Genomic DNA, 15,877 nt, shown 5'->3' with positions numbered 1-15,877 from the left:
TGACCCGTTATCCTGAACAGACTCTGCTTCTCGTTTCCTTTCTCCTCTGTTAGGAATTCAGGGCTGGGAAAATTGAGCCGAGTCATCCCATCTGGCGGCTACCCCGGGAACAGCAGCTCTGCGCGGTGACCCGGCTCCGGCCGCACCTGCCGCATCGCCACGTGACCGCAGGTAAGGGCCGGCTGCGGGCTGGGACCACCTGGGCTGCGGCTGGAAGAGGCCACGGTCTGCTTGCATCCCCAGACCTTTCTGGAATGTCACTTGGGTCACCGTATCAGAGAGTTGATATTCCCTTTGTAAAACTGTAGTAGGCGATTTGATGACTTTTTCTTTTCTTTTCACAAACTATGCCAATCTATGACCAATAGATTATAGATGATTATATTAAGATCATTGTGTTAAGAGCTTTAGATGGGGGTGGGGCTGAAAAGATACTGATGCTTCAAACTCAAGTGTCCCTGTGGTGTGTCCTCACCTGGCCCGCACTCAGGACATCGTCTAGGAGCTGGATACAGGCTTAGGACACAGTTATGGGAAGTGTAGTTTTGGCATCTTAAACTCCTCTCTGCTAGTAGCTATTCTACTTTGAGTTGTTTACGGTCTTCCCCGGTGGCTCAGTGGTCAAGAATCCACCTGCCATGCAGAAGGTGCAGGAGACGCGGGTTTGATCCCTGGGTGGGGAAGATCCTCTGGAGGAGGAAATAGCAACCCACTCCAGTATCCTTTCCTGGAGAATCCACTAACAGAGGAGCCTGGCGGGCTGTAGTCCATAGGGTCGCAGAGTCCGACACGACTGAAGTGACTCAGCCTGCACACATCGACATAGGTTGTTTATACCACTCTAAACCTCAGTTTCTCCTCTAAAGTGGGCATAAGTAAACCTATCTGTCAAGATTATTGTAAAGGTTAAATGAAATAAAACAAAGACTTATTTGAGAGATTGGGAATGGATTTTAGAGAGCTTATGGTTGAAGGAGTGAATTATTGATATAAAACATCACATCAAATATTTACCTTAAAAGGTAGAATTTCCCAGTTTTTAATGTGGGGCTATGGCCTTTTCTTTGAACATAGAATCCTCCAGGGAGTGTTTGTTGAGCTTTTTTTGCATGAGCCACATGCATAACACTGCATCTGTGAGGTCTAGGTTGGGTTTCTTTCAGTGTAGTGAGAACTTAAAGACATCTGAGAAGACTCAGGTAAAATCGCTTTCTGTACGAACATCCCAATTCCAGTAAATCATTCCAGATTATTAACACTGTTTTCAAACTTCTGTCCACCCACACAAATCTTAATTGGACAGCATTTTTTTAAAGCTGCTTCCCCATTGTTGAAACCTCCCAAAATATTCAATTTTGCTTTCACAGAAACAACTCCCTTTCTCATATTTCATCAGTTTCTATAATAGTTAAAATTCACGGTTACAGTAACAAGTACAGCTGTTATAAACCGGTTCTTGGTAAGCATATGAGGACTAACGCAGCAGAAGTTAGCAGAGAGTACGATGGGCCACAAGCACTGGTAGGTACCATTCACAGAGGGCCTGCAGAATGTGGTTAACCTGGCAGGTTGGTTCATAGAGGTCATAAACAGCCTCGCCTGCAGTGTATACAAAGTGCTAAGTATAGTGCCTAGCATACACGAGTGTCCAGTGGTGGTAGCTACTAATTATTGTTATCATTAATAACTTCAGTGTTGGAAGGATTGTTGCAAACCTAACAGTTTCTTTCCCTCATTTAACAGATAAGAATTTTGGTCTTCATAATATAGCTTTCAGTTTTAGTGAGTTAAAAGGTTATTGATTATAAATCTAACATTTTCAGTCAGAAGGAATTAAATTTGCAAAGGCATTTGGGAGTCAGCCTCAAGGGCAAAACTCATCTAAGTCACCCCAAATCCAGGTCTGTTCAGGAAAACCAGGTAAGAACACAATGGGGCCATGAAGACAAGCTTCAGGGTCGCTGTGATGGTGAAACTGTCCCCATCGGGGGCAAGTCATCAGCATAGAGGGAAGGACTTTCCAGAGGGGGAAGAATTTGTTGAAGAATGTGCACAGGGGTGAACAAAACTCCAAGCAGAGCCTGGCCTTAGGCTCAAGGTGTCCAGATGTCCTCCGGACTGAGCGGACTCAGTCATGCTAGACCAGGAGTCCAAGTCACCCAGCAGAAGAGCCCAATTCTCGTGGCAAAGAACGGCTGTTTGGGGGCCAGTGGGCTTATGGGTGGAGTTATGAACACCTAAGCCTTCAAATCCACACACTCTGTTTCTTCACAGTTTGTTTATAACATTCCTCTTGGAGATCCTGTCTTGCAGCAGGTGGAGATGATCCTTTTGTTTGATTGGTTTGGGTTGAAAGGACTTAATTTTCGGAGAGGAGGAGGGAGGCAGGCAGCAAGGCAGGTGGGTGGAGGCAAGCCTTTGAGAGGCCACAGCTCGGGAGACAAAACTCAGGTGAAGGGCCCAGCAGCCTCAAAGTAACTTTTAGATTTGTTGTATTTCTTAAAGCAAACCTTTAATTTAAGAAGAGTATCGAAGAGGTATGTCCAAGTCATAGCCTGTACAGTTGGCCTGATTTTAATTTTATTTTGAAAGAGAAATTCAATGTGCAGCCTTAGGTGAGTGGAGTTTGCCACTTCTGGAGTTGGTAAATTTCCTCCTGAATATTCCAGAGGTTCTTCTATGCCAGCTGTGTGGACTGTCACCAGGCATCTTGTAAACGCCATCAGGTCCTCTGCTCCCTGGGACTCGGATCCCGTAATTATGGAGCGGGCCTGGCACTTCTAACAAGCACTCTGGGGCATTCTGACATAGGAGGCCCAGCCAACACGGTGAGAAATGCTTTGCTTTCCCTGCCCCAAAGATGGAGATGAGCCCTGATACCTCGAGACTAAACGAGATCACAGTTTTTCTCTTGTGCTGGGGAGGTGGGCGTTGGTGAGCTACTGTGCGGCCCTGTGTTTTTCTAAACACAACTGAATCCCCCAAGCAGGGTGCTCAACCTCAAGTACTTTGCTCTGCTTGAGAGCCTTCCATGGCCTTAAATTCCATTAGATGTGGCTCTTAAGAAATGACAAGGCTGGGACTTCCCTGGTGGTCCAGTGGCTAAGAGTCTGCCTGCCAGTGGAGGGGAAACGGGTTCGATCCCTGGTCCGGGAGGATCCCACATGCCATGGGGCAACTCAGCCTGTGTGCCACAACTAATGAGCTTGTGCATCGTGCTCTAAAGCCCGGGAATCGAAACTACTGAAGTCCATGCACCCTAGGGCCCTTGAGCTGCAACTGGAGAGCAGGCTCTGCTCGCTGCAACTGGAGAAAACCTGCCTGCAACAACAAAGACCCAGAGTAGCCAGAAATAAATAAATCAATAAAAATTTTAAAAAGAGGTGAGGCCTTTCCCTCCTGAGGCCTGGGGAAGCGGCCTGGGTGGTTAAAGCCCTCAGCTGTGCTGTGCTAATCCTGCAAGAGAGGCCAGAGTGAAGACCAGGGAATCGGGTTGGCTTTCCTTCCTTCAGGCATGATGGGGAGAAGCTTCAGGCATGATTTTCTTATGCAGCAGAACAGGGACACCAGCAGTTTATTACTGAGGCCTGTGCCCTCCTTGGGGAGTGACCATTGAGGGAACTTTCTTCTTCTAAGCTCTACATACCCGCAGCTCAGCGCCCGTCAGCTCCGATCCAGAGCATTCAGCCTGAGGAGTGGCAGGTTCCTTGATACAAAGGGTTGTGTCCAGAAATTCCCCAGAAAGGAACAACCAAGCATGTTTTTGTTTTTTTTGTTTGTTTTTTGTTTTTTTTTTTTGCCTCAGTGTAAATTTTTTTTTTTTTCCAATTTTATTTTATTTTTAAACTTTACATAATTGTATTAGTTTTGCCAAATATCAAAATGAATCCTCCACAGGTATACATGCGCTAGTGTAAATTTTTAAATCCCTTCATTCTGGAAGGGGATGACATAGTAATACTGTGGTTTCTTTTTTTAAAAGGCCCTGGATCTCAAAGTATGGTGATGCCTGGACTGGGAGCATCCCAGCATCACTTGAGAGCTTCTTACAAATGCAGACTGATGGGTCTTGCTTCAGGTGTAGAGAATCAGAAACCCTGGAGACGGGCTCTGGGAATCTGTGTTTTAACAGATCCTCCAGGTGATTTGGGTGTGCACTTGGGTGTGAGAACCACTGGCTCAGTGCGAAGTGTGTGGGAACGCCTTTATTCAAGCAACAAAAACCATCTTGCTAGGGGATTCCCTGCTGGTCCGGTGGTTAAGACTCCACTCTTCCAATGCAAGGGGTGTGGGTTTGATCCCTGTTCGGGGAACTAAGATCCCACATGCCACGTTGCAGTAAAAAAAAAAATCTTGCTAGTTAGTGGGAATGCAGTGTTCTGGGGGGTTTGGGGGTCCCTCATTGCAGTGGTGAGGGGAGGTGTGCTGTCCAGGGATGAAGAAGCAACAGAGACAGGGGTTACAGGGTGAAGAGGTGTTTTCATGGGTCTCCTGAGTGTCTTCTGACTAAGAGAGCATTACTGAAACCAGCTTGGGTTGGGGTAGGGGGGCAAAGATAATGGAGAAGCCAAATCCCCGTGTACCTCCAGGTCAAAGAGTCAAATGTTCCAAAGCACAGCTGTTTAACAGGACTGGGTTCTAGCAGTCACCTGCATTAAATAAATTCAGAACTCCAGCAAAACTAGCAGGGCCAACTTGTCCTGGCTTGCCCAGGACTTTTCGGCTCTTAGCTCTGAAAGTCCCATGTCCCAGGAAACCCATCAGGGCCATGCCCCAGTGTGTTTTTTTTGCACACCACCAATCTATTCTCCAGTTCCTCGGCGGGCACTGTCTGGGTGCCGCACGATTCACTTCCATTTAGTTCAGTTCCGTTCAACTCAGACACTGTCTACTTGGAGATAGCATCAGATCCCACAGGTTAAGGGCTCAGTCCCCATGCTTTAGAGGCCAATCCCAAGGCCAGGTTGTCACCAGTATGTGTGACCAGCCAGCTGTAGACTGAAGGTTCCCACAGCCCATTCCTTGGGTTCGATTAATTTGCTAGAGCAGCTCATAAAACTCAGAGGAACATTTTACTTCCTGAATCAAGGGTTTATTATAAAAATATAACTAAGAAACAGCCAGATGGAAGAGATGCACAGGAAGATGTGGAGAAAGGACAAGGAGCTTCCCTGCCTCTCCAAGTACACAACCTGCCCTAAAGCTCCATGTGGTCACTGATCTGGAAGCTCTCTATCCTTTTGGGGTTTTGTGGAGGCCTCTTTATCTAGGCACGGTTGATCAAATCATTCACCCCTGGTTACTGAACTCAATCTCGAGCCCTTCTCTCCTCCCAGGAGAAGAAGATGTGAAATTGAAAGTTCCAGCCCTCTGATCACTGGATTGGTTCCCCTGACAACCAGTCCCCACCTTCAGATGACTTAGGGCCACCTCATTAGCGTAAGAGAAGATGCTTTTATGGTTCTAATCACTTAGGGAATTCCAAGGGTTTTAGGACCTCCGTGCCAGAAATGGGGCCAAGACCAAATATATGTTTCTTCTTATTAATCACAGTATCACCAGGGCAAAACAAGATGATTGGTCACTAGTCTATTCAGTAACTGCATATTGGAATTACTTGGTGAGTTTTTTTAAAATACTGATTCCCAGGCCCACCTCCAGAGATGATGGTAGACTTGGTCTGGGGTGTAGACAGGGTGTTAAACATTTCAAAGTTCCTTAGATGATTCCAACATGAGTAGGGTTGAGAACCACTGTAGCTACATACCTGTCATTTCTTCTACTAAAGTTTTTTTAAAAAACCAAAACAAAGGTTAATGGTTTTGGCGAAGCTGAACCCCTACTGCACACTATACACAAAAACTGACTCAAAATGGATGAACAGCCTAAGAGTTAAAACCATAAAAATCTTAGAAAACATAGGGGTAAATATTTGTGACCGGATTTGATAGTGAATTCTTAGATATAACACTGAAAGCCTCAACAACAATGACAACAACAAAAATGGATAGACTTTGTTAAAACTAAAAACGACTGTGCATAAAAAACATTGTCAAGAAAATAAAAAGACAATGTACCGAGTGGGAAAAAGTATTTGTGAATCAAATGTCCAATAAGGGTCTGTGCTGGGCTAAGTCGCTTCAGTCGTGTGTGACCCCCATGGACAGAGAATTAGTTGTAGAGTTCTTTACATATTCTGGATGTGTGTGTGTGTGTGTGTGTGCTTCGTGGCTCAGTCGTGTCTGACTCTTTGTGACCCCATGGACTGTAGCCCACCAGGCTTCTCTGTCCATGGGATTCTCCAGGCAAGAATACTGGAGGGGGTTGCCATGCCCTCCACTAGAGGATCTTCCCAACCCAGGGATTGAACCCAGGTTTCTTAGGTCTCCTGCTTTGGCAGGCAGATTCTTTACCACTAGCGCCATCTGGGAAGCCCTTGATAAGGGTCTAGTATCCAGAGTATGGGGCTCCTCTGGTGGCTCAGATGGTAAAGAGTCCGCCTGCAGTGTGGGAGACCTGGGTTTGATCCCTGGGTTGCGAAGGTCCCCTGGAGGAGGACAAGCAACCCACACCAGTATGCTTGCCAGGAGAATCCCCAACAGTCCATGGGGTCACAAAGAGTCAGACACGACTGAGCCACTAAGCACACACACACACACACATACACACACACATCCAGAATATGTAAAGAACTCTACAACTAATAAACAAAAAGATAGACCAACTCAATTAAAAAACAGGCAAAGGATTTTAATAGACATGGCTCTGAAAAAGGTGTACAAACCACAAATAAACATACTAAAAGATACCAGTAGTCATTTAAAAAGTGCTAATCAAACCCAGAAGGGCAAACCACTTCACACCCACTAGGATGAATGTAATAATAATTTTTAAAAACTGGAAACTAAGCTTTTGGTGATGTGGGAAGATTGGAACTCTTGCATATTATAGCCACTGCAGAAAACAGTTTGGCAGTTCCTCAAAAAGTTAAACATAGAATCACGATGGTGATGGTTTAGTTGCTAAGTCGTGTCCAACTCTTGTGACCCCTGTGGACTGTAGCCCGCCAGACTCTGCTGTCCATGGGATTCTCCAGGCAAGAATACTGGAGTGGGTTCCCATTTCCTCCTCTGGGGGATCTCCCCGACCCAGGAATCAAACCTGGGTCTCCCACATTGCTGGTAGATTCTTTACTGACTGAGCTATGAGGGAAGCCCATTTAGAATCACTATATGACTCAGCAATCCCACTCCTAGGTATACACCCAAAGAATTAAAGCAAATATTCAAACACTTGTTCACCATTGTTCACAGAGGCGCTATTCGAAGCACCTGGAGGGTGAAGACAACCCACTGTCCATCAAAAGATGAATGGCTAAGCAAGTGTGGCTATCCATACCATGAAATATTACCTAGATATGAACAGGAATAAAGTACGAGTATGTGCAACAACATGGATAAACCTCAGAAACATCATGCCACGAGAAAGAAGCCAGACCCAAAAGGCCCTAATATTGTTTGGCTCCATTTATATTAAATATCCAGAGTAGGTAAATTCGTAGAGACAGTAATCCGATTAATGGTTGCCAGGGACTGGTGGGGGAGGGCAGAATGGTAATTTCTTAATGGGTATGGGATTTTCTTTGATGAAAGCATTTTAGGTTAGGACCAGATAAAAGTGGTGGTTGCACAATGTTATTAAAATAGTTAATTGTATGTTACATGGATTTCATCTAAAAAAAACCCAATGGTTCACTCATATACAAATTAAAACTAAATTAAATTTAATTACATAATTAAGCTAATCAAATTTAATTTAATATTACAATTAAAACTAAACTCTCTAGTCAGTCCTTCATGGCTGGCCTTTAACTACTTCCTGTTGCCGTATCTTCTACCACTTCCCTGTTTTAATTGCTATTATTACCTCTCCCGTGTAACTTACTGCATGGAATCCCACTGGAACCTCGATGTGTTCAGTGTGCTTCAGCTTCTCCTTTGAAGCTCTCTCACGCGCAGTGGGGCATCTCTGCCAGCACTTCCAGTGCATAGTCTTATCTCCTGTAGCTTCCAACTTTGCATCCTTGCTCTCAAAGCGTGGTACTCAGGATTGGCAGCCTTGATGTTACCTGGGAGCTTATAAGAAAGGCAGGAAACCCCACCCCAGACCCACTGAGTCCGAATCTGCATTTTACAAAGTTCCTCTGATAACTCACGTCTGAGAAGCGCTGGTTTACTCCAGTGGGTCTCAAACCAGGCTGCAGATCAGAATCACTTTGCAAGCTGTATTTATTTATAATGTATTGGGTTGGCCAAAACGTTCGGGTTTTTGGCCAACCCGATATATTTTAAATAATATACACACGTGGTAAAATTGCAAGCTGTATATAAACAAAGAACAAATAGCTTGGCTTACCACCTGGTTCTTCAAGGAATAAGCCCTAACCCACTGTGGGCTTTGACCGAGGGTACACTCCCAGAGGTGGTATCTCACCGTGGTTTTGATCTATATTTCCCTGATGATTTGTGATGCTGGTGTTGCTCTTTATCTTCTGATGTGATTGGTCCATCTCCTTGGTGACAGGTTCCCCAGGACAAACCTCAGGGATGCTGCTTCTTTATAGCCCTACCTGGCACAGGGCTTTGAGTGTCTGTGGCTCATATGATGATTTGTTCTTTTTTCAGTTCCATGGACCAAACACCGAGAAGAATGCTGGGCCAGCCCCTTTCCAGCCCCACCACCCAGCCCAAGAAGAGAAGCACATCAGTGATGTCTTTCTTTTCCAAGGTCTGAGACAAATTACTATGAACAAATGGGCTGTCTCAGTAGCCACTTTGTGATACGTGTGCTTGTGGGTTCCTTCCCTTCCTTCTACTGAGGTGCCTCTTCTGAAAAAAGTTTGATGGCAGCTCTTAACACAAGTGAAATGTTTATAGGATAACAAGAAGATGAGTTGGGAAGAATTTAGCTTGCTGCGAACTTAATAATATAGAATGAACTGCAATGAATATTCAGAAATACTGATGAGCCTTGGTATCACACAAACTCCAAATAGGGCTGAGGGTCTCGTCTCCAGCCCCACCCCACCCCCTCTACTAAGGATAATTTGGATCTTGCCTTAATCTTGCATTGTCTTGGTTCTGACTCCAACACATTGCCGTGTCCTGTGATGCCCAGGACAACACGCCCTTCTTGGTGTCAGGGCTCAAAGCCCTAATATCCCATCTCTTGCCCTACAGTTAGAGTTTAGACTCTGAAGTCCAGATTTATGCATCAGCCACACAGTGCTTCCCAATATGCATTATTTATGTGTTTCTTTTCCTAATCATTGCTCAGATGCTCACATTCTGGGGTAGGACATCTTTCAGGTGCCCCAAAATGCTTGTCGATGTGCTTTGCTAATTGTGTCAAAGGCTCTTGAGAGGTTGAGTGAAATGAACACTGAGAATTGACCCTGGGATTTAGTCATACTGGGGACAGAGAGTAGGGGAGGGGGTATGGGTGCCATCAGCCTGATGGGAGAAGGTTCAAGAGAGAATGGAGCAGCTGGAGAAAGTGAGTATAGACACGTTTTTCAAGGTTTAGCTACAAGGTGGAGCAGAAAAACAAGAAGAGCTGTGGGAGGAAGAAGGTCAAGGAAACCCTTCTTTGGGACTTGGGGAACACAGCTTCCCCTGTCCTGTTTAAAGAGATTGGGCTTCTCAGATCTCATGAATGCTCCTAAAGCCCCGTTGTCTCAGCTCTGTCACATCCACAGCTGCCCAGGCACCCCTCTCTGTAATCTCCCCAAACCTACCTCAACATAAGCTCTGCATCACTTTTCTCCACCCCTTTTTCTCTTCCTCCATTCTTTTCTCCAATATGTAGATTAAACAATATATTCCCAGTAAAAGCCAGGTGTCTTTAGGCGGAGAAAGGAGTAAAATGGAGCAGCAAAACAGGTTTTTCTTACAGGGAGGGATTAGGGTTGGTGATGGGTAGGGTGTCACTCTGAACACTCCCAAATCAATGTATTTTTGACCCACCACCTAGGTCTCTTGGAATCTGAGGCTCCAGAAGCAGGAACCTCTGAAGAATGTGTTTTTCATCTTGGCAGAGACAGCCCGGGACCCCAGTGTTAAAAAGCGTCATATGGTGATGAGAGGCCTGGGAACCATGGCCTGTGAGACCCCGGACAAGGTAGGAAGGGCAGGGGGCACTCGGCCAGCCCTCGTGGCCTGGAGTCCCCAGGGCTGGGGGTCCACGCTGTGTAAAGGATCTCCATGGCCTGGCGTTCGTATCTCGCCGTTTCCTTGGGCCAGGAGTCCAGGTACAGTTCAGCTGGGTCCTCTGCCCAGGGGCCCGCAAGGCTGCCATCAAGGTGTGGGCCAGACTGCATTCCTTTCTGAAGCTCAGGGTCATCTTCCAAGCTTTGGGAGCTGTTGGAAGAATTCAGTTCTTTCCGGTTGTAGAACTAACGTCCCTCCTTTCTTGCCGACTGGCCGTGGGATCCCAGAGGCCGCCCTCACACAGCACGGCAGCTTTAGTTCTTCATCGTCAGCAGGAGAGTGTCTCCCGCTCCTGTCTGCCATGGGATCTAAGGGAACCATGGGAACGACGTCTATCACCACCGTGACCTTTGAGAGATCAGAAGCTCTCAAAGTCACTGGCTCCTTCCACCCTCGAAGGCAGGAGACTGCACAGAGGCTCATGTGACTCCGTTGGGGTCAGCATCATTGCTCAGTATCATCAGCCTTGGGATACGGAACCGCAGGCAAGGTTAACACACGGCTGGACATCACCCTCTGGTGAATTTAATTTTTCTAAGAATTTATGTTTAGTAGAAGAATTTAATTTTTCTAAGAATTTATGTTTGTTTAGGAAAAGATGTTTTCCCCACTTCTTCCTTCAGCATCTGTCCACTTCCGTGACCATTTCGTCTCATCCCCTGTCAAAATCCCCAATAGGCCACAGGTCCCTAGGTCACCCAGCCCACCACCCTCCTTAACATGCCCTCCCCAGCCTCACCCACCCACAGGCCAGGCTCCAGACTGCTCTTTCCGTGCTTCCAAGACCGAGCTGGGTTCTTGGGTCAGATTAGTGAAAGTGTTTGTTGTTTTGCCGAGAGATATTGCATCCTGTGCTGAAGAAAGCCACGACCTCTTAGTCCAAAGCCCCAGGTTATTGGATGATTAGAAGTGGAGTTGCTTTCCAACCCCTGCAGAGCGATTGCTGTGCTGCTAACACTTTCTAAACCTTGCTAACAGGTGAGAAAGTATAAGAAGATTATCCTAGACCTGCTGGTGCATGGTCTGTATGACCCGGTGAGTTCTGAAGTCATCCATGAAAGCATGAAAACCCTGACCATCATCCTGGGCAAGATGCAGGGGAAAGCCCTGGGCTCCTTCTTCATAGACATCACCCTCCAGACCCGAACTCTGCTCGATGACGTAAGTGAGACGATGCGGGAAAATTCCAGGTTCTTAAAGTCAAATGTGAGCCCTGGGTGACGCGTTGCTCGGGAAACAAGGCCTCTGTTATTCGCTAGTTATTAAGAAATTGTGACTCAGCTGGTAAAGAATCCGCCTGCCATGTAGGAGACCTGGGTTCGATCCCTGGGTTGGGAAGATCCCCTGGAGAAGGGAAAGGCTACTCAGTCCAGTATTCTGGCCTGGAGAATTCCATGGACTGTATAGTCTGTGGGATTGCAAAGAGTCGGACATGACTGAGTGGCTTTCACTTTCAACTTTCTTGTTGAGAGACTGGTACTGTGCTGGGGGTTATGGAAGACATATAAAGATATTAAGGATTCCATCACCACCCCTCAAGGAGTGTTCATCATAGTAGAACCGATGCGTATATACACACTTAACGATGATGACGCCCACATGTGTTCAACGGTTTCTTACAAATGTGATGATCAGCATAGTCCATGTTTAGTGAGGTCTTACTGTGTGCAGGCCTGTCTCCAGGCAGTTTACATGGATCGTCTCACCTTCATGATAACCCGGTGAGGCAGGCGCTGTTATCTTCACTTTATAGAGGAGGAAACCAAGGCCTCGAAAGGTTAGGTAGCTTTCCCAGGGATCGTGGTGTGAGAAAGTGGGTATGAAACTAGGCCCTCTGCCCAGGGCCTGCACTTTTTTTTTTCCTGTTTAAAAAAAAATTTTTTTTAATTGAATTCTGTTTTTATTGAGGTATAGTTGATTTACAATACTAGTTTCAGGTACACAGTGATTCAGTATTTTTACAGTTCATACTCCATTAAAAGTTGTTACAAGATAATGGTTGTAATTCTTGGTACAATATATCCTTGTTGCTTATCTATTTTATTATTTTAATTTTTATAATTGATTTTTAATTGGATACTTGCTTTACAATCAGGGCCTGCCCTCTTAACTGCTGGGTGACAAGGCAGGCTGAACAAAAAGTGCATGGACACAGAATGTGAGGGCTCGGGAACTGATCAGTTAGCTTACCATAGTTACACACACACACACACACACACAGCTGATCAGTTAGCTTACTGTAGTTCACACACACACACACACACAGCTGATCAGTTAGCTTATCGTAGTTCACACACACACACACACACAGCTGATCAGTTAGCTTACTGTAGTTCACACACACACACACACAGCTGATCAGTTAGCTTACCGTAGTTCACACACACACACACAGCTGATCAGTTAGCTTACTGTAGTTCACACACACACACACACACACACACAGCTGATCAGTTAGCTTACCATAGTTCACACACACACACACATACACACATACACGCAAGACCTGTAGAGCAGGGAGCAGACCTTGCATTTACTCACAGAGCATCCTGCATGAGTTCCTCACACCTGATTCCTCAGGAGTAACTCTGTGAGAGCCGGGTGCCTGCACCCCACCGGAGGAAGAGAAACCCGCAAAGTATGGAGCTTGAAGCTTATGAGTAGCTGCTGGGACATTTGCCTCCCCTCCTTCACAGGGAGGCCTGTGCTCGATGTGAACCAGGGCTCTCTGGGGTGGGGAGGGAGGTCTCCACTCCACCTCCCTGGAGTATTAAGCAGGTATCTCCAGGGAGGTGTCTCTAAGTCTCTCTGGAGGTGCCATCTTAATCGCCAGGGCTTGTTTGCCATGCGACCTTGAGGGGTGGGGGTGGGGGCGCAGCATAAGCCTTTGTTCTAGAATTCCAGGCATGAGAGTCCTGAAAGGACTCTTAGGGGAAAAGGGAGGGATTTTTTAAATAGGACCGGGGATCAGGGCATCAATCCTAATCTATCAAGTCTCTGGAATGTCATTTAACACATGTGGGAGTCAACGTCATCAGAGTGTATATACTCACGGCTCCATTACAGTGAATCCTCCTGGGTGGGGCGGGGTGGGGGGCGGGCAGGTGATGGAATCCTAGGTGATGGAACCCTATGTGTGTGTACATGGTGGTCAAAGATGGGCCTTGAAAGAGGGAGGATTCTTTGTGCACATCAGCAACCACGGTCCCGGCAAACTGGATTTCCTCCAGAGGAGAGGAGCAGTTAGGCATTAAGGTCGTGTGTGCGGGGGGCACAGGAGGAGTAGCTGGGGAAGACGAGGACTTCGACTTCGATGAGGAGTAGCCGGGGAGGATTTCGACTTCGAGGAGGAGTACCTGGAAAGGACGAGGACTTCGAGGAGGGCTAGCCGGGGAGGACGAGGACTTCGAGGAGGGGTGGCCGGGGAGGACGAGGACTTCGAGGAGGAGTAGCAGGGAGGACGAGGACTTCGAGGAGGAGGAGGAGGAACCGGGGAGGACGAGGACTTCGAGGAGGAGTAGTCGGGGAGGACGAGGACTTCGAGGAGGGGTAGCCAGGGAAGACGCGGACTTTGAGGAGGAGGAGCTGGGGAGGACGCAGACTTTGAGGAGGAGGAGGAGGAACCAGGGAGGACGAGGACTTCGAGGAGGAGTAGCCGGGGAGGATGAGGACTTCGAGGAGGAATAGCTGGGGAGGACGAGGACTTCGAGGAGGGGTAGCTGGGGGAGGACGAGGACTTCGAGGAGGAGGAGCCGGGGAGGACGAGGACTTCGAGGGCCTCAGGGGAAACTCCTCAGTCCCCTTTCCAAGCGCATTTGCTTAGGGGGTACTCTGCAGACCCTTCCGTGGGAGTGTTATGTAATGCATAAAACAAACGCTTAAGGACACCATATCTGAGAGGTGAAAAATGGAATTCCAAGAAGTTTCTGGCCCCATGTTTCTTGGTTAATGGACTATGAGCTCTTTTTATCAGCTCCATCTTGTGACTAAGGAAACTGAGGCCGGGAGGGTCAAGGAACTTGCCCCAGGTCTGGCTTTAATGAGTAAAGAGGTAACCCATTTTCTCATGCAATCATTTTTTAAAGCTAGGTAGACTGATTTTTGATCAGAGAGCCCTTGTCAAAGTGAAACCTGGGGATACTTGTGGGGAGCTCTTTCTGACAGTTTGTAACTCTGTCAGAGCATTCTTCCCTGCCTGCCTGTGCTATGTCCCCTTCAGATGACTGTCAGACTCCCGGGGGGACAGACAGCCCCTTACACACCTCTGTACATCTCACAGCATTAGGGTAGTGCTTCAGATGGAGTCAGGACTCCGTGAGCACCAGCTGAATCGAATTAAACACACACACACCGGTAGAACAGTGGAGAAAGTGCAACACTAAAGCAATTTCTGTATGTGTTACACGTGCTAAAAATTGTTTCACAAGAGATCAGTGGTGTCCAGTCTTGCTGAACGTCTGTGTGAGGAGGCCCGTCCAAGTCCGGTTCCCTCTGGTTCACCTAGAGCTGGTGAGGATCAGGAAACACTGATATAAAAATTCCTTCACCATGAGTCAGGAGACTGGGTTACCACTCTGGTTCTCTGTTCCTCATCAATGATTTCTGCTGCATGTGGGAGAATTCAGACCAACATAGAGATGGCCTGGCAAAAATGCTGGGAATATTAACAGGGAGTGGGTCAAATGAACTATGACACAGCACCACCCCCCACCCCCCGCCCCGCCAAAAACCTCTGTTTGGATTGACATGGAAAAGAGCTCCCAGAGAGACTGATGAAAAACCAAGGTGCCTAACAGTGGAATGGTCCATGTCCATTTGTGTAAAAACGTGGGAAGGGCTATATAATAATATATATTTTATTTTTTCCTTCTTAATTTTCCGAAGGGCTGCATACAAAATATATGACTTTGTGGAGAGGGAACTTTGGTGGCAGGTGGAGAAGTGTAGGAAGGAGACTTACTCTTTTTTTTTTTTTTTTTTTTATAAACCTTTTTGGTTTATTTTGAATTGATCGAACCTGGGTCTCCTGCATTGCAGGCAGATTCTTTACCATCTGAGCCACCAGGGAAGCCCATAATACTTGGTTATTTTGAATTTCAAACCCTGTAAACATCGTCAATCTCCACAACGTTGAATAATGAAGAAAAAATCTGGGGAGCTGGGAGTAGCCACAGTGATGCCCGTGTCTGCTGGAGGAGGGCCTCAGTGCAGACTCGGGGGTCTTCTCTCCATCCCCCAGCCCAGCTGGCCGAGTGCTGAGACGGGAGGTCAGGGCTCACCTGGAACGTGCAGGGAACAGGGCCGCGCTGTCCCGTGATGCAGCTCTCTGTGGTACTGACCGGGGTTTGTTGTTCTGTTCACGGGGGACCCACAGGAGAATGACAGCCTGAGATACTCGGCCTTTGTCTTGTTTGGGCAACTGGCTGACCTTGCTGGACGGAAGTGGAGGAGCTTCTTCACCCGTCAGGTGAAGCAGACTCAGGACTCCCTCCTGACCCACTTACAGGACAGGAATCCCCAGGTGGCCAAGGTAAGTCTGAGCCTCTCCTGGCAACCAAACACCTGGAACCACAGCACCGTTTGCGGAGGGAGCGGGGAGGCAGCCCTGC

General features: G+C 47.1%; 1 protein-coding gene across 5 annotated transcripts in view; it reads left to right on the top strand.

Moving 5' to 3' along the window:
* Window positions 1-15,877, top strand: part of MRO (maestro) — an 85,200-nt gene that overhangs the window by 65,721 nt on the left and 3,602 nt on the right. For all 5 annotated transcript variants that reach the window (XM_070779091.1, XM_070779089.1, XM_070779088.1 and 2 more), the window contains 5 exons: window positions 54-171; window positions 8,685-8,787; window positions 10,033-10,179; window positions 11,247-11,429; window positions 15,643-15,798. In XM_070779091.1, the coding sequence (XP_070635192.1) occupies window positions 8,689-8,787; window positions 10,033-10,179; window positions 11,247-11,429; window positions 15,643-15,798 (585 nt within the window). In that variant the 5' untranslated portion in view covers window positions 54-171; window positions 8,685-8,688. The remainder of the gene's footprint in view (window positions 1-53; window positions 172-8,684; window positions 8,788-10,032; window positions 10,180-11,246; window positions 11,430-15,642; window positions 15,799-15,877) is intronic.

The sequence above is a fragment of the Bos indicus genome, chromosome 24 (genome assembly GCF_029378745.1).
Source record: "Bos indicus isolate NIAB-ARS_2022 breed Sahiwal x Tharparkar chromosome 24, NIAB-ARS_B.indTharparkar_mat_pri_1.0, whole genome shotgun sequence".
Taxonomy (NCBI): Eukaryota; Metazoa; Chordata; class Mammalia; order Artiodactyla; family Bovidae; genus Bos; species Bos indicus.
The sequence above is the reverse complement of the archived record's forward strand: the minus strand, read 5'-3'. Positions and strand labels throughout refer to the sequence as shown.